General features: G+C 33.7%; 3 protein-coding genes across 7 annotated transcripts; 2 read left to right on the forward strand and 1 right to left on the reverse strand.

Moving 5' to 3' along the window:
- Positions 1-292: 292 nt before the first annotated feature.
- LOC102604792 (uncharacterized) lies at positions 293-8,709 on the forward strand. The gene is made up of 12 exons (XM_006359273.2): positions 293-477; positions 890-989; positions 2,416-2,543; positions 2,619-2,772; positions 2,921-3,030; positions 4,168-4,251; positions 4,333-4,381; positions 4,502-4,593; positions 5,697-5,829; positions 5,998-7,021; positions 7,635-7,745; positions 7,878-8,709. Exons 2-12 carry the CDS (start codon positions 897-899, stop codon positions 8,498-8,500), a joined length of 2,601 nt encoding a protein of 866 aa, XP_006359335.1. The 5' UTR covers positions 293-477; positions 890-896; the 3' UTR covers positions 8,501-8,709.
- A 1,835-nt stretch (positions 8,710-10,544) lies between these two features.
- Positions 10,545-15,580, forward strand: LOC102605129 (nuclear transcription factor Y subunit B-1-like). Of its 3 annotated transcripts, XR_001475017.1 has the most exons (8): positions 10,545-10,745; positions 10,819-11,067; positions 13,049-13,178; positions 13,473-13,478; positions 13,577-13,657; positions 13,769-13,833; positions 14,856-14,972; positions 15,240-15,580. XR_001475017.1 is itself a non-coding variant. In XM_015314376.1 (7 exons), exons 2-6 carry the CDS (start codon positions 10,844-10,846, stop codon positions 13,823-13,825), a joined length of 498 nt encoding a protein of 165 aa, XP_015169862.1. In that variant the 5' UTR covers positions 10,545-10,750; positions 10,819-10,843; the 3' UTR covers positions 13,826-13,833; positions 15,240-15,580. The 3 variants fall into 3 exon arrangements, 2 of the variants coding, with proteins under 2 accessions (XP_015169862.1, XP_006359336.1); XM_015314376.1 differs by lacking the exon at positions 14,856-14,972 and having other exon boundaries at positions 10,545-10,750; XM_006359274.2 differs by lacking the exon at positions 14,856-14,972.
- A 154-nt stretch (positions 15,581-15,734) lies between these two features.
- On the reverse strand, positions 15,735-21,452 carry LOC102605464 (protein IN2-1 homolog B-like). Of its 3 annotated transcripts, none has more exons than XM_006359276.2 (10): positions 21,147-21,452; positions 19,737-19,808; positions 19,037-19,097; positions 18,842-18,928; positions 17,745-17,843; positions 17,567-17,669; positions 17,415-17,491; positions 17,106-17,213; positions 16,213-16,293; positions 15,735-15,975 (listed from the first exon to the last, which is right to left on the reverse strand). In XM_006359276.2, the coding sequence occupies exons 1-10, from the start codon at positions 21,329-21,331 to the stop codon at positions 15,964-15,966; spliced, it is 885 nt and encodes a 294-aa protein (XP_006359338.1). In that variant the 5' UTR covers positions 21,332-21,452; the 3' UTR covers positions 15,735-15,963. The 3 variants fall into 3 exon arrangements, with proteins under 3 accessions (XP_006359338.1, XP_015169866.1, XP_006359337.1); XM_015314380.1 differs by having other exon boundaries at positions 17,415-17,485; positions 19,737-19,811; XM_006359275.2 differs by having other exon boundaries at positions 19,737-19,811.
- Positions 21,453-23,049: the final 1,597 nt, after the last annotated feature.

Consider the following 23,049-nt stretch of genomic DNA (forward strand, 5'->3'; position numbering starts at 1 on the left):
TTTTTATCTCCACGAGGTAAATGTATGATCTGCGTATATTCTATTCTTCTCATATCAAATATATTCAGTACTATTTATTTTTTAAATTTCTTACTAAATTAAAACATGATAAACAAATTAGAACGGAGGAAAATACATTGTTCAAATGTGGATAATAGAAAAGCTTTAATTCGTTATCCATTTTGGCCCTCTACTTTTTCAGTTTTCCCTCTCTAGAGCGAGTCAATTATTTAATTATTTTTCCCATTTCCCGCTACATATAATAACAAAAAAATATACTATAAAGGAGTGTGTGGGGAATGGGAAGAGGGAAATTCATCAAATTAACAAAAGCCAACCATTAAAAGCGGTCTCTATCTTCTGTTTCTTTCAATCCTTTGGGTGGCCGTACTCTCTCTCCCCAGTTGTTTTTTCACCTCTCTCTCTCTCCTCTTTCTCTCTCTTTCTGCCTTTCTCTCCATCAGAAAAAAGTTCACTGTAAGTTTTTTTTTTTCAGTTTTCTGCAAATCTGAGCTTTTTAAAACCCTAACTTTTGAAGAATTCCGAAATGTATGTGTGAATTTTTTTTGTTTTTTGTTTTGTTCATTTTTGTGTTGTGTGGAAATGCGGATGATTATATGAATGTACATGTATGGTTTTTTTTTTTTGGTGTGTGAATCGTATAGCTAGATTTGTTAATTGAATGCGTTGAATCTATGTTTTTGTTTTTGAATTTTCTGATCTGTTGTGGAAATGTTGGTGTGTTACCTGTAGATTAGGGTTTTGAAGTTTTTTTTTTTGTTTTAATAAATATGTACTAGGTTGGAGGAAATGTAGGTGAGAGTATTAATGTGTGAAGATGTTTATTGTAGTAGAATTAATTGAAATTAACTTTTGGAATTGATTGCAGGGCAATCATGAGCAACGAAGAAGAGAAAAGATGTCCTCTGTGTGCTGAAGAGATGGACTGGACAGATCAGCAGTTTAAGCCTTGCAAATGTGGTTATCAGGTATAGATTCTTTAGCCTTTTCTTTTGTTTTGAATTTCCTGTTATTTATTTTGGTTGAACTGAAATAATAGAGGAGAATGGGATATGGCATGTTTTGTGTTCTGGTTGGTAGATAGTGCTACTGGTATTGAATATATGTTATAATTGAACTGGTATAAACTAAATTTCATTTAAAAAATTATTTCAGTTGAACTAGTTTGCTATTATCTGGCGATTGTAGAAGATTTTTACATTTTTGTGCTAATTTATGTAGACATTTGCTGAGTCTGCTCCAGATTTCATGTATCTAGTATGCGTCTGCCACCTGTATTTGTATTTTTAAATTAGAAATCTTGGTTGGCTCAATCCTAGTTTCCTTTTAATTGCAGTTTTTGGTCTAAAACTTTTTTTACTTTATTGTGCTGATGAGAGAATAAATAACTTAATTACGAGCTTTATTTTGATGTGAACTATTGCTTTAGGTAAGACTAGATTAATGATAAATACATTTTGTGATATCAGGAAATTTCTCCTTTTTTGGTTATAGAATTAGTATATACACTGACGCTGTTCTTCAGCCTTATTTGCTTCTAATTGAATTGAATGAAAGTTTAATCTCAATAGTAAATTACATTCAATATTAGCCATGAGTTACTGTAATAGTGTTCACATATTTTTTTCATGAATACGACTGGAATGGTTTAGACTTCAGTGATCATTTGAGAATATTGATGTATCGACAGACTTAATTTTTGTCAGATTTGAAGTAGCTCCAGCTCCTAAGAGCAGTACATAGAAAACAGTTCCTCACGGGATGGCAACATGCTCTTTCAAGTTAATTAAAATGGATAAAAGATTCTTTCATTAAAATGTGACGTTTGCTTTGTCAAAAAAAATAAAAAAATAAAATGTGACGTTTGTTGTACACTGAATGCTATCTTTAATATTTAGAAAATGGGATAGAGTTCAGCTAGAGAAAGACCAATTGTATGCAATTTTTGTTTTTCTTCTTGACGAATATGATACTGAGTTTTTTCCCCAGAACTCAATTGGTTTCTAAGATCACTTCTGGTGCTATCCTTTTTTATTAGACCAATGTATTTTTCTTTAAATGAGGTTCCTGGTAAAGCTACATAAAGACTATTATTGTTATTTCTAGTTTTTAAATATTATTTTGTTGAACTAAGAAAATGTTGATGATTCATATTTAATTTTGATCCAGTTCATAATTTTTGAGCCGTCTAAAGTTAATTGAAAGAATAATTAGGTATATCATTGCTATCACACTTCCAAGTACTCGATGTGATGTTATCATCACTATTAGATTTTGTTGGAATCTTGGTAAGACAGCTCACTTGATAGTATGATATATTTAAGGAAGGAGTGCTAAAATGTGGACTTTCATAATTTTCTTTTTGTGGCTTATATTTTACTATTATTTATACAGGTGTGTCTTTGGTGTTGGCATCACATAATGGACATGGCAGAAAAAGATGAGTCAGAGGGACGATGTCCTGCATGTCGAACAACATACGAAAAGGAGAAAGTTGTTAGAATGCAAACAAATATTGAGAGGTTTTTTCCCTTGTGACTAATTTACTTTTTATGGTGTATGGAGATAGAATATAACTGACAGTTAGCTTCAAACAGGGCAGGGAACAACAATGCCAATAGGAAAAGCAAACAACAACCAAAGGCAAAGCCAAAAACTAATGAAGCCAAGAAGGATCTCACGAATGTTCGGGTCATTCAACGTAAAATGGCATATGTGATTGGCCTGCCTCTAAATCTTGCAGATGAAGATGTATGGAGTTATTTTCCATGTTACCCGTTGCTAATTTCTTTTTGATGAAGTAATTGTTTTTGTTAATTCTAAATTTTATTGACCCTATAATTATAGGAAAAATTCTTCTTATCCATTTCTCTACTGATGATTTTATATTCTTGAGCAGCTTTTACAGCGGAAGGAATATTTTGGGCAGTATGGAAAAGTTACCAAAATTTCTCTGTCTCGGACAACTGGTGGTGCCATCCAGCAATTTGTTAATGATACCTGTAGTGTGTGAGTAATGCTACATGTCTTGGTTATCTTCGCTTGTGTAGGTTTTTATTACTGAGAGATTTGCTCTTACGGGCTCTTTGTTTCCTTCGATTCAACTAGTCCAAGTTTTGTCTCAAAGGGTGGGACTTCATTTTTTATTTTTCTCTGATGCTATTACCTCAATATGTTCCCATTACTTCATCCTGATTGTCCCTTGTTTGGATCTTATTGCTTTGTTTAGGTCAATATTATTTATCTCATGTTGCAATGGTCTAATGTCTTGGGTTTCTTCCTATTTGTCTTGCAGACAGTTTTTTTTGTTTGTTTTTGGTTTTTGTTTTGCTGAAACTGGGTACGTATTCAGCACAATCTTAGTGCTGCTTCATCAGTTGAATTATACTTTTACCTATCAAATTTCTTTTTGCTGAAAGCTGTTACATTATCCTTACTAATCTTAATACCAACATAAGGTGCTAAATTGTAGAATCCTTTCAATTGTAGGTGCTTGTACCCTCAGCTGCTTTATTTTCCAGTTAATCTTTGGGTTAACAATTAAAATCTGGATATATATTTCTAAACTCCTGTAGTATAGAAACTCAAATCACTGAACTTCTCATAAAGAAATTTCCAAATTGAGGTTAAAAGGGCAAACCAGTTTGTCACAATTTAGACATTATGTTTGGGTTGTTGGATATTACTAAAGCTCATAATGGTTAACTTGTTATTTCTATTTAAATTATATCAAACAAAATTCAATTAGGATATTGCAAGATGATAACTTTTGATTGTATCAGTAGTTGAGACTTGAGAGAGGTGAACCTGGTGGTGTTTAATTCAAAGGTGGCCTAGCCATGATACATGATCAGTAAGAGGCTAGAAGCCTAGAACTATAGGTGTTATTAAAATGCTTCGGTGCTGAAACTGCATGTGGGGGAAAATAGAAGGTTTGATTGAATGTCTCTGTTTGGATTTGTTTTAGTACTATGGAAGTCAGAACTGTTTGACTCTTGGTGTATTCAGTTATTCTTCGCAGTTTCATATAATTGTGCATTTCTAGAGTGTGCATAATTTGCTGTTCAATTTTGGTTTGATTGCATTTCCACCCCTCAGGATTGTCGTTCTCATATTTGATTGTTTTCTGCTTCTTGTTTTTTGCAGATATATTACATATTCAAAAGAAGAGGAGGCCGTGCGGTGTATTCAGTTTGTACATGGTTTTGTCTTGGAAGATAGATATTTGAGGTAAGCATCTCACCCTTTCTTTTGTTTTCTTGGCCAGTGATGTGTACTTGATTTTTCTTACACTAAAAATGGCCTATGCAGAGCATCATTTGGGACTGCAAAATACTGCCATGCGTGGTTGAGAAACACGGTATGGACTGTGATCTGTTTGTGATCACTGTTCTTCTTGTCACTCCCTTTGTGAGAGCATGTTAAAGTTTGCCGAACAAATGAATAACCAGTGTTGACATGCTCCTTTTCTTTTGCGCAGCCTTGCAGTAATCCTTCTTGTCTATATTTGCATAGCATTGGTGCTGATGAAGATAGCTTTGGCAAAGATGATGTAGCTGCGATTCATACAAGGTATTCAAGATACAAAACTTCCCTCCAGTACTGATGTGCTCCCTCTGATGTGCATATGTGATCTGAGGTTAATTGAGAGAGCAGTGTATGACTGCATCACCCGTAATAAACTATAGCTGTCTTATTTTTCTAGTGTCCTCTTTTGGGTGGGATGAAACATAGTGCATAAAAGAAGAATCAGTTTCTCGGTTTTGCAATACTAACTAAATCGGTTTCAATCCAATTGGTGTTCTGCAAGCTTTACATGCAGAACTGGTGTTCCAAGTATTATGATTTTGATACTTGGTTGACAAGAATGATGTTCCTGTTGCACCCAAGTAGATATCATTTTGGTCAACTTGCTGTTGAAGGTCTCATGTTACCAGTTCCAAATAAAAACTTGGTGCTTAAGGTCTGTTGAATGTCACTCTGCACATGCTAATATCCAGTGACACATTATTGCCTTTTACTGTAACATGAATATATCTTCCTTGAGAATTGATGAATGCCAACCTGTTTATTTCTTGGTGAGATACAAAGGAATTTTCTATTATGGATAAATAATGAGGAGGTAGTTCACATTTCCCCCTGTTTCCCATTTCTTAATATACTAGGCTGTGATTGCCTGTGCTAGCACAAGCCCAACATCGTAGAAGTTGGAACTTTCATTTTTAATGGACTTAATTTTGATATGAAATTGCAAATAATGAAAATTAATACATGTGAGTGACCATCAAATTAGATATAGACATCATCACAGCACATAAACAGAGCTAATCTGTTTATAAATGAAATGACTAATATACTCTCAGCTTGTAATTTAAATTCCATTGAATTGACACATCGAAACCTACAGCTTTTCTGTATGATATAAATAACTGCCTTGTCTTGGACAATTTCAAGCTTTATTTCTTGTGCTAATTGAACATTGACTCTTCAGATCTTCAATGATATTTTTTTTCCAAGGAATGCCTGCAGATTTGTTCTAGTGGACCTCAGAGGTTCCTGAAGTTTATATATTTCTGTAGTTGGCCTAACTGAAGGGTTTTATGTTATTGTTGCTTTGCATAATAAAATTCTCCTGGGTATAGTTTCAGCATTGGTTTCATTTGTTGGTTATACAGGAATAGAGTTCAACAAATAGCTGGTGACGCCAGTAATATGATGAACCGTTCAGGAAATGTCTTGCCACCTCCAATTGATGAATTATCTAGCACTGGCTTTACATTGACTGAGACATCTAGCATTAGAAATGCAGTAAGTGTAAGAAACCTTGATGTGTAGTTCTGCATGTGAGTTACGCAAAAGTATCTAAACATTTATCTTCAGTTTCAGCACAAAAGTTGCTGTACTTTTCTTTTATACTGTATGGATTCTTTGGTTTGAACTGCAAAAATGTTCACCGAATGCTTTTATGTGATCTAGGATGCATCAAATGATACAGTGAATTACAGTAGCTACATGGCTCATGTAATTCCTCATGATAAGGATGGAGACGCTGGTGGACCAAACAGAATGACTACTTTTGTTGATATTGTCGGACGGTACAATACTTCTGGTGCAGAGAGAGATGGAAATAGCACGGAAGATTGTAGGATTTTGAATTTATCTTCTGACCTATCTTCAGTAACCATTAGCAAAGATAATCATAGTCATGAAACATATCCTGATAAAATTTTGTTCAAAGTTCCATCTTCAAATCACGTTGTCAATCATCCGCGAGGCAACCTAAATTTTGTTGAATTTTCAGATGAACCCTACAGGGAAGATTATACATCTTTTGACAGTCAAGGACTGAAGGATCCAAATAATATGGATCAAAAGGCTTTTCTTATGCCATCTTGTTCTGCTCAATCCACAGAGAACTCTGGCGGTCGTTTATTAGTACATATGCCATGTAGTCTGAGTAGCAATAGAATGGATTATGGAGCTTTACATAATCAAGTGGATGAAGCTTCTCTGCCACTTTCATGTGTAAATGCGATATTAAATGAAGGACTTCATGACTTGAAGTTCCAAAATTCTGTCAAATCTGATAGGGTTTACAGAAGTTCTACCTCATTTTCCAATGAAGAAATAGTGGAGCACCTACGGAGGATTGATGGTGATAACTTGACGAACTATCAAGATTCTTCATTCAATGCCATAGAAAGCAGTATTATTTCAAATATTATGTCAAAGGACTTGAATTCATGTGATGATTCAATGGCCTTGCGTCGTAGTTTTGTTGGCTCGTATGGTGAATCTGTTGGGAAGCATGGTGCTTCCTGGAATTCTTTGCACAGCGACCAATTAGGGTTCTCTTTTGTGAAGCAAGATGACTTTTCCAGGCAAGGAGGTGATTTGGAGTCGTCTTTTAGAAATATTGGTCAGATGTCAAAGAATTCATCCATCCTTCAGGATTTCAGAGAGAACAAGGATCAGTATGTGCACAAGGCTCCCTATCAAAGTAAGTGTTGGCAGGACTTTTCCTTATTTTATTTAGTAAAACAGTTAGATTTAGCAACATTTCAACAACAAAACTTGGATTTAGCTCCCTGTATTTACCTTTCATTGATTTTCTTTTCATTTTTATTGGAATCAATTTGACCCTTGCTTGTCTATAGGTTTTCTGTTGATTATTAGAGAAAACCGTGACACTAGCTTCAATTCTTAGCTTTGCTTTATGTTACTGCATTAGTTGCTTTCAGTGAATATATATAAAGGTATTTGGTCATAGTTTTGACAAGCTTTCTTGCTAGCTACCCTATCCTTGCTTAGTTTTGACAAGCTTTCTGGCTTTCAATTATCCTTGCTTTGTTTGGTATTGCTCTAAAGGGTGAAGAAGAGATGAGTTTTCCAGGCATCAAAATGTATACCAATGAGGAAATACAAAGGGATTTAATGTGCATATGTGCATTTCCTCTGACCTCTATAACTTAACCTACCCAGTTGCTGCTCCATAGTGTTCTGTTACATACTTCTAACTTCTGAGCATCTTTATAGTAGTAGAGTGGTACATTATTGAAAAATATTGCAGTCAATTGATTATTGTATACTGAAATCTCTGAGCTGTCTAACAGTCACCAGACCAAAAGTTTCGGCTCCACCTGGGTTCTCAATGCCCCCAAGGGACCTGCCTCACGGTTTTGCCTCATCTGATGATATAGGAGGAATGTCTCGTGCTCTCTCTGGTAACACCCACATTTAAATTTTTCAGTTTCATGATACACTGTGTTTTGTTGTGAATGAAGTAGATAGTTCTTATACTGCTATTTCTACAAGTAGCCGTTTAGTAAATATTTCTTATACTGCTATTTCTACAGGTAGTCGTTTAGTAAATAGTTCTTCATCAAGTTTGCTTCACACACCATCAACCGGAAGCATTAGCAGTGCAGGTGATATCGATTTTGTTGACCCTGCCACATCAGTCTTTGGAAATGGCAAACCAATAAATGGTTTTGATATATCAGCCTTGGATATTGGGTCAGCTTGCGTGCCACAGAGGAGAGGGTTTGAAGATGAGGCAAGAATCTGGCATCTTATGCAACAAAAATCTTTAGATCAAGGGAAATTCTCTCAACGAATTGCTTCTCAAACACCATCCGTGCATCAGTCACGAAGGTTTCCTAGTCATGGCGGAGATGAGTATCTTGGCCATGATGATATATATGGCTTCTCGTCAAGGATGGTGGATCAACACCAAAGTTTCAATCCATCTTCCTATTCACAATTTCCACAGCAGAAGCTTGCGACAAATGGCCACATCTTTAATGGCTTCCAGCACAATAGCTTGGACGATATCCATCGCAGTAATGAAGTGGACAGCATGACACAACACCAGTCAAATGAATCATTAGGTTTCAAAAAATTCTATGCTGGATATGGAGATGTGATGTTCCAGACGCCCCGGTCTGGCGATGTATACACCAGAGTATTTGGGATGTAACTCACAAGACACTTTACAAAAATGAAATTGTCCCCAACTATTTTGTGTTGCCTATGTTGTCTGCAGAAAATTATAAATATGTTACCAGTAATTACATACTTGCCTAGTATTGGCTTTTTTCGAGTTGAGGTGTGGAGGGAATAGAGCCAATTATTTGTTTCTCATTTTCCAATCATCCATTAGCTTATTAAAAAAGCACATTTATCTCATCAGTTCCGTATTATATTTTCCTCCGTAGTTTTTTTTTTTTTTATATTTTAAAAATTCAAGTATTTTAGAAAAAATTATAGATGCCGCCAATTTTTTTTTTACCAATTATTGTTTGTAGTCTTGTGTTATTACATTTTTTTTGGTTTCCACCTAATATTCGGTATACATATTGGAGCTTTGAGTCTCTGACTATCTTGAATTTGCGTCGTGTAGGGCCCATTCGATCTCCCATTCTAGTCTTGTGTCATCACATGCCTTTCATTCTTTTTTAATTTGATAGTCTTGAGTTATTATATTCTTTTTTAATTTGATAGTCCAGAGTTATTATATGCCTTCCATTTTTTTTTCTTTCATGCTGCTTAATTTATCTTAATCATGCGTTATTAGTTACTTTTTTTTTTATCTTTGACCTCGATCAGAAATAAATACAAAAATGTAAATTTATGGGTTCATTTAACGATATAAAATTAAATTTACAATCATATACTTATAGATATTTTAATTAAAAAAATTAATATGTATATAGTGCATGTTCAAGCAAACGCTACTATTCACATGACTTTCATGTTATATGTGTTTTTTTTTTTTTTTTTTTTTTTTTTTTTTTTTTTTTTTTTTTTTTTTTATATTTTAAAAATTCAAGTATTTTAGAAAAAATTATAGATGCCGCCAATTTTTTTTTTACCAATTATTGTTTGTAGTCTTGTGTTATTACATTTTTTTTGGTTTCCACCTAATATTCGGTATACATATTGGAGCTTTGAGTCTCTGACTATCTTGAATTTGCGTCGTGTAGGGCCCATTCGATCTCCCATTCTAGTCTTGTGTCATCACATGCCTTTCATTCTTTTTTAATTTGATAGTCTTGAGTTATTATATTCTTTTTTAATTTGATAGTCCAGAGTTATTATATGCCTTCCATTTTTTTTTCTTTCATGCTGCTTAATTTATCTTAATCATGCGTTATTAGTTACTTTTTTTTTTATCTTTGACCTCGATCAGAAATAAATACAAAAATGTAAATTTATGGGTTCATTTAACGATATAAAATTAAATTTACAATCATATACTTATAGATATTTTAATTAAAAAAATTAATATGTATATAGTGCATGTTCAAGCAAACGCTACTATTCACATGACTTTCATGTTATATGTGTACTTTGATGGTAGAGTTTCCAATTTGATATAAATTTACATATTTACTGCATATATGATATATTAGGTACTTCATGTATAAGGTGATGACTATAATATATGCAAATGCATAACCAAAATTTCTAGTTTATTAATTATGTATCACAATTTCTTTTGTTTGTTGATTTTTTAACATGGACATATGATATGAATCACTTGTTGAAATCAATTACACTGATTCCACCTCTCTCTCTCTATATATATGGATATTAAAATCATATATATAAAATTTAATTATTACGTGATTGCATAATTTGTTGCAAGCCGCACAAAATTTCTACTTATCTAGCACGTTTGCACATAAAATTTCAATATCTTTTATTTATTATAAAAAGTAGATGTTTGACCATAGATTTCAAATATCTTTTACTTATTATAAAAAATAAGCGTTTGACCATAGATTTCAAATATCTTTAACTTTTTATTAAAAAAAATATGGAGTTCGAGTTGTAGATAAAATCGCATTTAATTATACTTTTATAAAAAAATATTAGAAAATATTCATATTTAAACTTTAACATTGAATTTGAAATTTTCATCATCAATAAAAAATATTATGACCAAACTACCCCTAATGTTCCTACATTTTACCAATACATTAACAAAAAAAAAAAAAAAAACATATTTAGCCCTATTTACTTACAAACGTAGGTTCTGTTTCTTCCCCATATCTCTCTACCGTCCGATCTCTCAAACGCTAAAGCTTTCAATCCATCAACTAAGCGCGCCAAATACAAAAAATTAACTTCATTTTCTTCATCTTCTTCTCTGCTGATCCACAAAGCAAACGAACGGAAAATTGAAGAAAATTCAGAAAAAAATTCTGATCCGGTCAACAGTTGAGTAAGCAGCTAAGGTTAGGTCATATAAATTTTTTTGTGTATTTTATGGTGGTTGTTTTGTGTTTTTAGGGTTTGAATAGTGTTGTTGTTGAGTATGGCGGAAGTTCCGGCGAGTCCAGGAGGTGGTTGTGGAAGTCACGAGAGTGGTGGTGAACGGAGTCCTCAATCGAATGTGAGGGAACAGGACAGGTACCTTCCGATAGCGAACATCGGTCGTATCATGAAAAAGGGATTGCCTGCTAATGCTAAGATAGCTAAGGAAGCTAAAGATACTGTTCAGGAATGTGTTTCTGAGTTCATCAGCTTCATCACTAGCGAGTAAGTGTTTCTCACTTTGTTCACTTTTACTTGTCCAAAATCCAAATACATGAGTATTTTACCACTATACCTATATATTAATTTAATTGATGTGTAGTTTAGTGTTACGTCTTGTGATATGATTTGGGCAATAAGTAATCAATGTTGAAGGTAAAACATGGAAAAAATATGTTTTGCTCCTGAATATACTAAAAGTGACGAGTAAAAGTGAAAATATATTTTAGTACAGTTGTGAAAATGAATTGAGGGAGTATATTGCTAGGATTTGAACTTTATGGGTTCTAAATTTTAGTCCAGTGACAGCAAGTGTTCTAATTGGGTTCTATATTTAATTTTGTAGATATTAGTGAATCTTAATACAATCTGGGTTCGGAACCCATACGTCGGCTTGTTGCTCCACCCATGTAATATTAGGAAAATCGACATGTTTCCATTCCCTTTAGATTGATAATGGGATAAATACAGGTTAGAAGTTCATATACTGAAAGCACATCCAAGTGTTTAGGACTGTGTCTCTGAGTTCATGAGTTTGATCACCAGTGAGTAAGTGCTATATTGTAGTATCTGAACTTTATGAATTCTAAATTTTAGTATAGTGACATCAAGTGTTACTAACTGGGTCCTAAATTTAATTTTTATACATATTTAGTGTGTTTCTTAATATAAATACCACATTTGAACTAAAGCAATTGGGTTCGGAACCCATTTGTTGGCTTGTAGTCCTCCCCTATAATATTAGGAAAATCGATATGCTTCCATACCCTTAGATTGATAATGGAATAAATACAGGTGGGGATTTTTGTTAATGAGAACACATCCAAGTGTTTCAATGAAGAGAAAAGAACAAATTAGTTAAGAGTGACATCATACACTAATCAATACAAGTTAAGAGATTTAAGAGCTTCATATACCTAAGGATTTATTTGAAATTTGATGTACTATTAGTTCATTGTACTTACAAATGTTTAAATTTGAAGTGGTATTCTTGAATATCGGAGTTCATTGTACTTGGAGTCAGAATTTTTGCAACTGTATTCTCTGCACATGTTTTCTATGTGTATGGATGCAACTTACATGATTTGCTATATTTGTTGAAACTACCGTGCTTGATGTGCTTATGGATACGACTTGAATGATTTGTGATATATGTTGAAAATTTGTTGTGCATCTACATTATGAGTTCCAAATTTTTTTGAACAAGAACAAAACAATGCTTGTAACTATTTTGAGCATATCGGAAACATTTGTAGAAAGAGTGCAAGTATTGTTGGTAAGGGCCTAAGAGGTGAGCAAGAGAGGCTGTGCGAGGGATGGAAGAAAAGAATATCGGAGGCATTTGGGGAAGGGAAGAAGAGAAGAAAAGAGGACAGAATGATTGGGCCCACTATGGGTGACAGACGTACATTCACATGTAATTCCACACCGCTTGAAGAATAGCACCAGCTGAGATTAAATGGTCTAGGTTGACACCAGTTGTCCAAGAATGGCAAATATGATACGAAAGGGTGACAAGGGTCTTTTTGTTGCCAACTTTCAAAGGGGTTCAAAGTTAAACAATATCAAATAGTTGAGGAGAAATTTTGGACCTTTTCCCTGGTTATTATTGATGTATAACATAGTAAAAAGGTGCCCCATATAACAAAAATGTTAGTCTATTTGTGTACACTATGTGTGTTTACTATATTCTTTCTTTAGATCAGAGAAATTCTGTGTGATATTTTACTCTTTCTATGGGTACAGCTATTACTGTTTTAATGGTCAAGCTGTGAATTCCAATCCATCTATATTCGCTGAGTCTTCGAATGAGGACTTGTGTATTACTGTACATGTTAATAGATGATTGCAAATCGAAAATATGTTGATGAATAATGGTTCTGAGATAGCAGTTTTCTTTGAACTTAGATGTGATATTTATTGATGACATTGAAGTTGTAGTTTGTGGTCTTGCATGTGATTTTAAATGTGTTTCTGTCTTTTACAGGGCAAGTGACAAGTGTCAAAAAGAGAAGAGAAAGACGATTAATGGAGATGATTTGGTATGGTCTTTGACCACCTTAGGATTTGAGGACTACATTGAGCCGCTAAAGGCCTATTTGATTAGGTACAGAGAGGTAATTGCAGTTCCTCCTCAGTTACTGATGATAAGTAAGCTTTGATAAATGAAGAGATCTTGATATTCTTGTGCGTGTGTTTATAATCAACAACTAAAGAGAGACAGAATAGTTCTTTTCTGCTCATCTGGAAGATTTTCTGTGTATCAGTGGTCTATATGAACTTCCTCTGTAGTTTTGAAGAACTTCTAATTTGACCCCGTGTTATTATCCAATTATCAACTGATCAATGTCTCTTTTTCTGGTGATGAATCATTCTATTTGCTGGGCTGTGGGTTAATCATGGTATTGCAGATGGAGGTATGCATTGCTTCCCCGCATCAATGATATAGATTTGCTTATTGTCTTTACCTCTGATATGTCACTAGCTATGCCTTGGGGATTGTTTCTAATGTCAGGGAGACACCAAGGGATCTTCTAGGGCTGGAGATACGTCTGCTAGAAACGATATAGTTGGAGGTCACAGTCCCACTACACAGGTAAGAGGGTACCAAACTCTCTATTCACCATGTTCTGGTATTCTTAACCCTTATAGAATTAAGTAAATAGGTGTTACTATTTTGACTCCTATTTTTCGTGGAAAATGGCAGTTTGTCTATGATGGGTCTTTTTCACAAGGCTTTGACTATGGGAACTCCCAAATGTGAATTTCTAAGTAAGTGCTTCTTCATTCTCTTCCTCTTGTTGCAAGTGTTTAGATATTAGATAAATAAGAATGACTTCTGTCAAAGTAAGTTGTCACACTAACCTTGCTCCTCACTATGTTTTCTTTTAGCCTTTATTTATAACATCTTTTGAGTGAGGAAAATCATTGGGTTATCATCCTTATATTAATTTTGATTTTCCATTGGAGCTAATTAGTTCCTGTATGTACCCTATGATGGCCCCCTTTCCTCCCCCACTATTAATTTATATATGAGGTGCACATGGAAAGATTTAAATAAGAGACATTTGCCTTTTTACATTCTTTAGGGTGAGATAAACAAATATAGAGCTAACTTTTCTTAACTTGTGCTGGTGGCAGAGGGGTTGCTGCGTGTGTTCTGGCTCTGGGGTGGGTGGGTCTTCCCTTTCTCAATTATGACGTACTCGGTTAGGACCTCAACTCAGTACGCATAGAAGTACAAGGACAATTTGCTAGAAGTAAAAAAAAAAATTGGCTGACCAAAACATTTTTAATCTTCCCTTCTTCCGGCAGTAATGTTGAGGAGTTTTGGATGTTCTGTTTAAAGGTTACTTTGGATCTAAGAGCTAGATAAAGTTGTCTTATAATATTGTAATATTAGTATTGACACCTTTTTTATGGGCAGACGTGAGCAAGAAAGGATAGTGAAGTAAAAGAAACATAATCATATGTAGAATTGTTATTTTCCAGTTTGTTTTACTTACCGATATTTCATAAAAGAAGCTTACCTGGGTTTGGGTTCTTCTTTATTTAGTTTGCTCTCTTACTGTTTTTTTTTATTAAGTAAACAAGCAACAAAGGCAAGAAACTAGATCTGTCTAGGTACAGTGAAGCTACAAGAGTGTAATTGTTCCTTATAAATCTGGTAAGGAGTTGAGCAAGAGTAAAATGTCTGTAGTATACATCTTTAATATACACCAAAAGGCTAATATTTACAACTGTTCTATTTCAAGAGACGTACTGTAACAAATACTAGGTTTAATTGATTGCAGAGAAGACTATAGTTTGGACAATGGGTAGATTAAAATTGGTGTTCATCGAGCTTGCTACCTCTCAAAAAGAGGGGGGTGGGGGAGATGGTTGCCTACCTCTCAATAGCGTGTATAAAGGTAAGATAAGTTGAAGCTTAGTTTTGGGGAACTACAAATAAAAACTGTGCTTTGACTTGTGTTAAGGTTTGCATACACTCTACTTTCCCCAGACCCCACTTATGGGATTACACTGGGTTTGCTTGTTGTTGTTGTTATACAAATACAAACTGTAAATTAGTATTTTAGCATGAATGAAGAAGATTCTGTTGTGCGGAACAAAACTTTGATACTGTTGCTGTCTTGATAGTTGAATTAAAGTGCTGATTATTTTTGGTCGATTTGCAGAATTACAACGGTGCTGATGCGAGTATCTTCTGGCTTCCGTTCATGTTGATCTATGTACTAAGCCATTCAATGGTTGCTGATAATATATGTTTGAAAGCTCTAGGAACCGAAAGTATGCTGCAAATCTTGAATTTAGCCATACAACAAAACACTTTATTTTCTGAACTTCTCTTCCAGTACTTTGATGCTCTGTACATGTAACATGTAATTTGGCTTTTATTGTTGTAAACTGAGAGCAATCTTCTTTTTCTGCAAAATTTGCTAGGTTCTATGGGTGAGTGACCTTAACTTTTTGTATGAAGTTGCTTTTAAGACATTGCTTTTGGAAGTTTACAGAAATATTCTTGGTGTTTTTATGATTAGAAATAGTCACCATGCAGCTGTATATTTATAAAGGGCACTCCGGTGCACAAAGCATCCCCGTTAGTAGGGTCTGGGAAAAGGCACCTGAAGAATTGTGATGTAGACCGTTTACTCTAATGCAAGCATTAGTGGTTACTTATATGGCTCAAATTCGTAATCTATATAGATCATACGGAGACAATTTCACTGTGCAACTATATATTTATGCGGCAACAAACCATACACTAGTGATGCCAGTTATACCATATGTGGAATTTTATGCCGAGATTAATCATATTCTAATACAATGAACAAGACAGCCCCTTTTACACTCAGCAGTAATCTTTGCGTAATTGTGGATGCTGTGTAATGACTGAGCTCATTAGAGCTGAGACTGCAAAAATAAAAACAGAAAGAAATGGCGGTGAGTATGGTTATAAAACAACTTCCGAAATAAAAACTGGTTAGATATTTGTATGGTTACTCAATTAATAGTTCTTATCTAAAAAAATCGTCCTTTATCTTGATTCTATTTTTTTATAATAAAGAGTGATTTTCTGAGATAATAACTATTTATTGAGTGATCATCTGAGAAATCAACTCAAATAAAAACAGTAGACAAGCAATATACCAAGAAACGTCTTTTATAGTTCTCCAGGTGCTCCTTTGGGTCACGTTTAGTTACTGTATAACCTTCAATTTGGTTCATCTCCTGCAGTAAATACATCATACTACATCAACTAATGTTCTGCAAAAGTCACAATGTTTAAAAGACCAGAGCTTATACACATGCAGAAAACTTAAGATATTAGGATGGTAATAGTAGTTATCTACAAACAATGGAGAAAGGGCAACCGGATGCACGAAGCATACAGTCTTCACGTAAGGTCAGGGGAAGGGCAGTACCCCAAGGGCTATAATGTTGATTCCGAACATGTGATCGGAGGCGGAGCTAGGATTTCAACTTTATGGATCCTAAATTGTAAAATGATGACTTCATCTAGTGCAAATAGCTGGGTTCTAAATTAGTATAATACATAAGCATTCACTCAAACTTAACTTCAATTGGCAAGTAAACACTCCAACTTTGAGCGTGCACATCTAGACACCCTCAACTCATCTCCACTCTGTCAGTTGAAACACTCCTAATATACAAAATGATCATCTAGACACCTTCAAAATTTATGTGTCATGTCAGCGTCGGATGTCCACGAGACAGTGCGGAGGATTTAGTTGCCAATTGAGACCAATTTTGAGGGTCTGTTTATGTCTTATGCCTAAAATTATAGGTTTGGCGGTAGATCCTCCTATTGTATGCAAAGCACGAGGATGGGCACTATAGAACTCAAGCAGAAGATCATTATGAACTTGACAGTAGCAAATTCCAATAATAGCTTCGAGGAACATAATGTTCTAGTATTCAAGTGAAAATATTTTGGTATATAAGTATAGTTAAAATTTACTTCTGGTGGTCAAAGCATTCCATTGGAAAGTGTATCAAAGAAAAGGTAATCCGTGCAATACCTTGATCCATGCTGCAAGTTTTGTCCTGCCTGTTGTAATGTCATAGTTTTTTACCTCGAGCAAGAAGGGCTGGAATCTTTCAATGAATGGCACGTAAGCTATATCTACCTGTCCATCACATATACAAGGTAGTGAATAATGGAATACACGGCATAAATTTGCTTCATTTGCTGCATTCCCAGAAAATAATTCTTATGGTGAACATTAACAGCAGATTTCACCTTTTCACTTACTAATGCCTAATTCATCTATAGATAGGTCTTTTACGAGCGTATATTGAATAATGAAAAATAAGATATGGCTACTCACCAGACTGAATGAACCAAGGAAGAAAGATCCATCAACAAACTTGGAAAGAGCAGTCTCAATGGAATCAAATGCTGCAACTACACCAACTCGTCTAAAACTTAAAGATTCTACCGCAAAGCAAATATGTAAATTACATAGGAGTTAAAACTTACTGGCATCATTTATCTTGTCTTCCTTCAAAGACGAAATTACAGCTTTGTAAAAGGAGTCAAAGTAGGAGAACAATTCTTCTGCGAATTCTCTCTTGGAATGATCCTACATTAGCGAGCACACAAGTTGAGAGACGGGAAAAGTAGGAAAATCTCAAAGGAAATCCTATCAAGAACTTACATCAGGGAAAAGTGATGGTCCTTTAAAGTTACTGTCAATATATCTAATGAGATCCATACTCTCTCCCTTAACTTCATTGTTGTGTTCTAGTGATGGTACCTGTGAAAGAAAAGACTTAAGTTCTGGGAGTAGCACAACGAAGTGACAGCATAGTGTAATGCAATGAACTAGTATGTATATTTTGCCACCTAAACCTGTCAATTAGCAGACCTAAATCGACTCATTTACCTTTGATTAATCAAATCATTCAGAGATAAGCTAAACTTTCTTTCTGAGGCCTTTCAATTTAACTAACTTGAAATTAATTAAACTCAAGAGTCTAAACACACATAAATACACAATCTTTTTAGTAACAAGAAGTGGGCTAAAGCCACAATGGGTCCTTGCCATCTGAATCAGTAGAAATATGGACAGAAGGGACATTTTTACTAGTAGGGGGTCCTGTGGTTCCTATGCTGCTGCGAATTTCAAAGTTCACGATATGTAAGCAAAATGATTGACGATCCCTTAGATCACAGATAAATATATATTAGAAGGGAACCTCAAATACACACACGAGACGCACAGAGACATCAGTGGTTTCAACTTATCATTTAGGAATTGATAAAGCAGGTTTGTAGATTTACTGTACTAAAACAACAAGAAGAACAGCTTAACTCTACTATGGATAAACCTTCTGGCCTGGACTGCAGAACTTCAAAGAAAGCAGAGACTATAAAACATTTGAATAACGGAATAATACATGAAACATATACTCAAACTTGGCCTTAGCCGACAAGTAAGCACTTCAACTTTGAGAGACCGCATCTAGACACCTCAACTTGGTCTCAATTGGCAACTATACACTCCAACTCGTCCCCACTGTGTTGTGGACACCCAATGCTGTCGTGGCACATAAATTTTGGAGGTGTCTAAATGATCATTTTGTAAGTTGGAGTGTTCAACTGACACAATGGAGACGAGTTGAGGTGCCTAGATGTGCATAATCAAAATTGGAGCATTTACTTGTCAGTTGAAGCCAAGTTTGACAGTTTGTTTATGTATCATGCCTTTGAATTACTGTCACCATTTATTTGAAACAATAATGTCACTTTCACCTTATTTGCTGGATAAACCTTCTCCTTATACCAATCTGGCCTGTTCTTTAGATCAATAGGAACCAACTTAATTTCTTCCTGCAGCCCCTGATTTACATACAAGATATAAATCAACTAACTTTATAGGTACTGGAAGAAATTCGAGTACACACTAAATTTAACCAAATTTTAGATCAATAGTTGCTCCATACAAACCTTACAATTTCTAGCAATCCACGTACGTTGGGCATATGGGCATGAGTAAGAGATATAAAGCCTTCAACCAAGAAAATGAATAAATTGACTATCACAAGGGAGATAAACTAATATATAGGGCTGATTTCACATATGGTCACTGAATTTTACCAACTATAACAGTAAAGTTACAAAACTGTTTTTTGTCACAGCTTTACCTACTACAAGAATACCATCACAAAATTGTATCCGCTATAACAAAAAAGTCACCTTGATGGGTAGGTTTTACTTCATAGTGGATAAAGTTTAGCAACTTTAATGTTATAGTGGGTAAGGTTCAATTATTAGCTAGTTTAATGCGACAAAAGAAGTAGACATTATTGTTATAGTGTATAAAGGTCAGTAACCATATTTGGACTAACCATATAATATCCGACATAGAATTTTATCCATTATAACAGTAAAATCATAGATTTATACACTATATCAGTAAAAGTCACTTCAATGGATAAATTTTAGTACTTTATAGAGGATAAAGTTTAGTGACTTCGTTATTATAGGTGTTAGTTACTTTTAACATGACAAAAGAATAATTAAGTGACTTAACCGTTATTGTATATAATTTAACCATATCATATCATACAAAGAAGAAGAATAGAAATACAACAATCACATTTGAGACAAACAAAAAAAGGAGCAATAAAGTAAAAAAGCAACTAACTTTGGAGTTCCATCAAAGATTGCTGGTGGCTCTGAAGAGGAATCAAGGGCAGGAGGAAGAATCTCTCTGGAACTTCTGATTAAACAAGGAATTGTTAGAACTAATAAAAACCGTTGAACCCAATAGAAGGCATGGCTTTTAGAATGGAGTGATTTCACAGATGATCACTCAACTAATAAATATTATCCCAAACGGTCACTTTTATTCTTGATTTCAATTTTCCTTCAACTTAGAAGGTAATTTTCTGAGATAATAACTATTAGTTGAGTGACCATTCGAGAAATCAACTCCTTCAAATCAAGAACTAAATATCGATGTTTGAAGACAAGTGAGTAAGCAGAGTAGAAGAAATTACAGGTGTGTTTGGTATGAAGGAAAATATTTCAACTTTTTATATTTGGGCGGTCAATATGTTTTTAAAATATCATCTTTGAGAAAATAAGTTGCTTAAAAATCAGAAAATAACTTTACTGATAGGAATAGGAAAAACAAGTTCCTCTCCGCCCTCAACACTCCTCGCCCCCAACTCTGATTACTACATCCACGCCACCCCCACCGTAGAGGCGGTGCTAGCATTCTGCTTATGAGCTTTGATGCAGACCATGAATTTATGCTAAATATTCACTTAATATGTCTAATTTATTCAGAACTTATTGAGACATCTTTTTAGAATCTAGAACCATAAATTGAAAATCCTAGCTCTGGCCTCCTGCTGTATTTGCTTAACAACAACAACAACATACTAAGTGTAATCCTACAAGTGGGGACTGGAGAGCATGGTGTGTACGCAACCTTACTCCTTACCTTGTGAAGCTAGACAGTGTTTTTTCGATAGACCCTCAACTCAAGTAACGCATATGAGAAATCAATTATGTAAAGTAAATATAGTAATGTAAAAGTCATACTAACAAATAAATAATAGAAAAGATAACATAAGCAAACAACAAATAATATGATAACCCAAAGTAAAGGAAACAACAAATATTTTCTTAGATTACATTTGAAACAATATTTTCTAGTTCACTTACCAACCATCAAAAAGATAAGGAGTCGATGGTTTTAAAAAAAAACTAACTCAACGTAATTTTTTCGCGAGTTTCACATCTCAACTATCAATTGTTTCATTTTTCTACCTGATACCTGATAGATGATAAAAGTAAACAAATTATTGTTTGAAGTGTGTTTTAATATATAGATGGTTATATTTCACATAGGAAATTAAGTAAAAGTGATAATTCAAGTGTGTTTTCGACGGTTATGTCAAAAATAAGTAAGAAAACAACATATTTTCCAGATAAATATTTTACGTGAATAACATTTTGCTTCTTACCAACCAAACACACCCTAAAACTAGAAGAATACGAGAATTCCAGAAAAAATAGCTAAAAAATAAATAGAGAAAGAGAGTACCCAGAAGCCATTATTGAAACAGCTGGTAGAGCACAAATTTTGGGGCAGCCAATGTGATTCCATTTTAATGGGTATTTAGCATTAGAGAAAGTGAAAGAGAGTGAACTGAAATTGGTTCTCAAAGGAAGAAGAATTGGAGAATTGACATTAATATGAATTTGATACCCAATGCTCGAAGCTGCCATTTTCTCCTTTAGGTTTTGGTAATTTGGTTCGTTAATGCGTAGTACTCCTTATCTTCCCACTCGTCTCCGGCGGAACTGTGTTTTCTTCTTCTTTTTTGCTCTTTTCCCTCTTACACTTCGTTTGGATGGTTGTTACATGATGACATTGTATTGTATTGTATTGTATTGTAATGATAGTATAAATACAATGTTTGTTTTGATTTGATAATAATTTTATTTTAGTATTTATTCTATCTTTTTTGTAGTAGTTCTACTAGGGGTGTGCATTCGGTTTTTCGGTTTGGTTTTTTGTTATTTGGTTTGGGTTTTTCGGTTTTGAAAAAGTATAACCCAATTCGAACTAAAAAAATTTGGTTTGGTTCGGTTTTTCTCTTTTCGGTTTGGTTTTTTTCGGTTTGGCTATTCGGTTATAACTTATTTCATAACTAATTAATAACATAATCAAAGTTATATTTGCATGCTTAAAAAATAAAAATTTCATATAAGGAAAAGTAACACGAGTAAAACATTAAAACATAATACTATCAATAATTTCAATGAAACTAACTCTAAACTCTAAAGTACTATCACTAAACACAAATCGCATCGAGGTTGAACCAACAATTCAACTCATGTCTTCAATTAAGATCTCTTAAACCTGAAATATGATGAAAAAACTTTTTAGAAAGAAATAGATAAAAATTTCAAAAGTAAATAGCACACAAACAAAATAAAGCAAGAAAAAAGAGCAAACTGCAAAAGTTAAAAAGTTGACTAGCTCCGCTAATTCTAGTTCTGCTAAAAAAAATTTCGTGAAAGTGCAAGTAATATGTGATATTTATAGTTATAATGTAAAACCTAATGCCTAAAATTTAGTGAAATAGGATGGCAGTAATTTGATATGGGCCTAAATATTACGGTAATACTAAATTACTAGTACCCTATTGCCTACATAGTAAACCTAAACATTATATGTGTAATTATATATATATATAAAATTCGTTTTTTTTTGTTTTTCGGTTTTCATTTTTCTAAATCTGAAACCAAACCAAAAAACCAAACAAAGTAACTTATAAATCCAAAACCAAACCAAAAATCCAAAAATCCAAAAAATCAATCCAAATTACAATTCGGTTTGATTTGGTTTGGTTTTTCGGTTTAATCCAAATAGTGCACACCCCTAAGTTCTACTCAGTATCCTACAATTTCTTATAGGTTTATTATTCAAATTATAAAGGTGTGATATTATGCAATACGGAAAATGATATAATTTATTCAAATATTATATTTATTAAAATAATATAATATAATATGATATATTATGATATGAGACATAACCACGATTCAAACAGAGATTAGGATTTGAGTAGAGAAAATGATAAAAATGCCACTTATGATTTTCGTTACATTCAAAAATAATTTTTGAATAGTTTTGACTCTTGAAATTTATTTTTAAGTGAACATTTTTAATTGATAAAGTTATAGATCTATGTATACATGTATGTACTAACTAAGTAAACGAATTTATTCAAGTGAACATTTTTAATTGATAAAGTTATAGATCTATGTATACATATATGTACTAACTAAGTAAACTAATTTATTAATATGATTGAAGTATACATAATATACACTACTTAAGGATGGTTTATCGAGTGTATAAAAAAATAATATTGAACATGGTAAATTTTAGTAATATAAGTATTACTTATATTTGTACTAGTAAAATTATTTGCGTT

The sequence above is a fragment of the Solanum tuberosum genome, unplaced genomic scaffold, assembly GCF_000226075.1.
Source record: "Solanum tuberosum cultivar DM 1-3 516 R44 unplaced genomic scaffold, SolTub_3.0 scf00296, whole genome shotgun sequence".
Lineage (NCBI taxonomy): Eukaryota > Viridiplantae > Streptophyta > Magnoliopsida > Solanales > Solanaceae > Solanum > Solanum tuberosum.

Excerpts from the sequence above, each read along its gene's own strand:
- LOC102605129 (XM_015314376.1), top strand. The coding sequence starts at position 10,844 with ATGGCGGAAGTTCCGGCGAGTCCAGGAGGTGGTTGTGGAAGTCACGAG. Across the intron at positions 11,068-13,048 it reads ATCAGCTTCATCACTAGCGA|GGCAAGTGACAAGTGTCAAA; the intron begins GTAAGTGTTTCT and ends TGTCTTTTACAG. Across the intron at positions 13,658-13,768 it reads GTCACAGTCCCACTACACAG|TTTGTCTATGATGGGTCTTT; the intron begins GTAAGAGGGTAC and ends GGAAAATGGCAG.
- LOC102605464 (XM_006359275.2), bottom strand. The coding sequence starts at position 21,331 with ATGGCAGCTTCGAGCATTGGGTATCAAATTCATATTAATGTCAATTCT. Across the intron at positions 17,844-18,841 it reads AGGTTTATCCAGCAAATAAG|GTACCATCACTAGAACACAA; the intron begins GTGAAAGTGACA and ends TTTCTTTCACAG. Across the intron at positions 17,492-17,566 it reads AGACAAGATAAATGATGCCA|TTGCAGCATTTGATTCCATT; the intron begins GTAAGTTTTAAC and ends GAGTTGGTGTAG.
- LOC102604792 (XM_006359273.2), top strand. The coding sequence starts at position 897 with ATGAGCAACGAAGAAGAGAAAAGATGTCCTCTGTGTGCTGAAGAGATG. Across the intron at positions 4,252-4,332 it reads TTGGAAGATAGATATTTGAG|AGCATCATTTGGGACTGCAA; the intron begins GTAAGCATCTCA and ends TGGCCTATGCAG. Across the intron at positions 7,746-7,877 it reads AATGTCTCGTGCTCTCTCTG|GTAGTCGTTTAGTAAATAGT; the intron begins GTAACACCCACA and ends CTATTTCTACAG.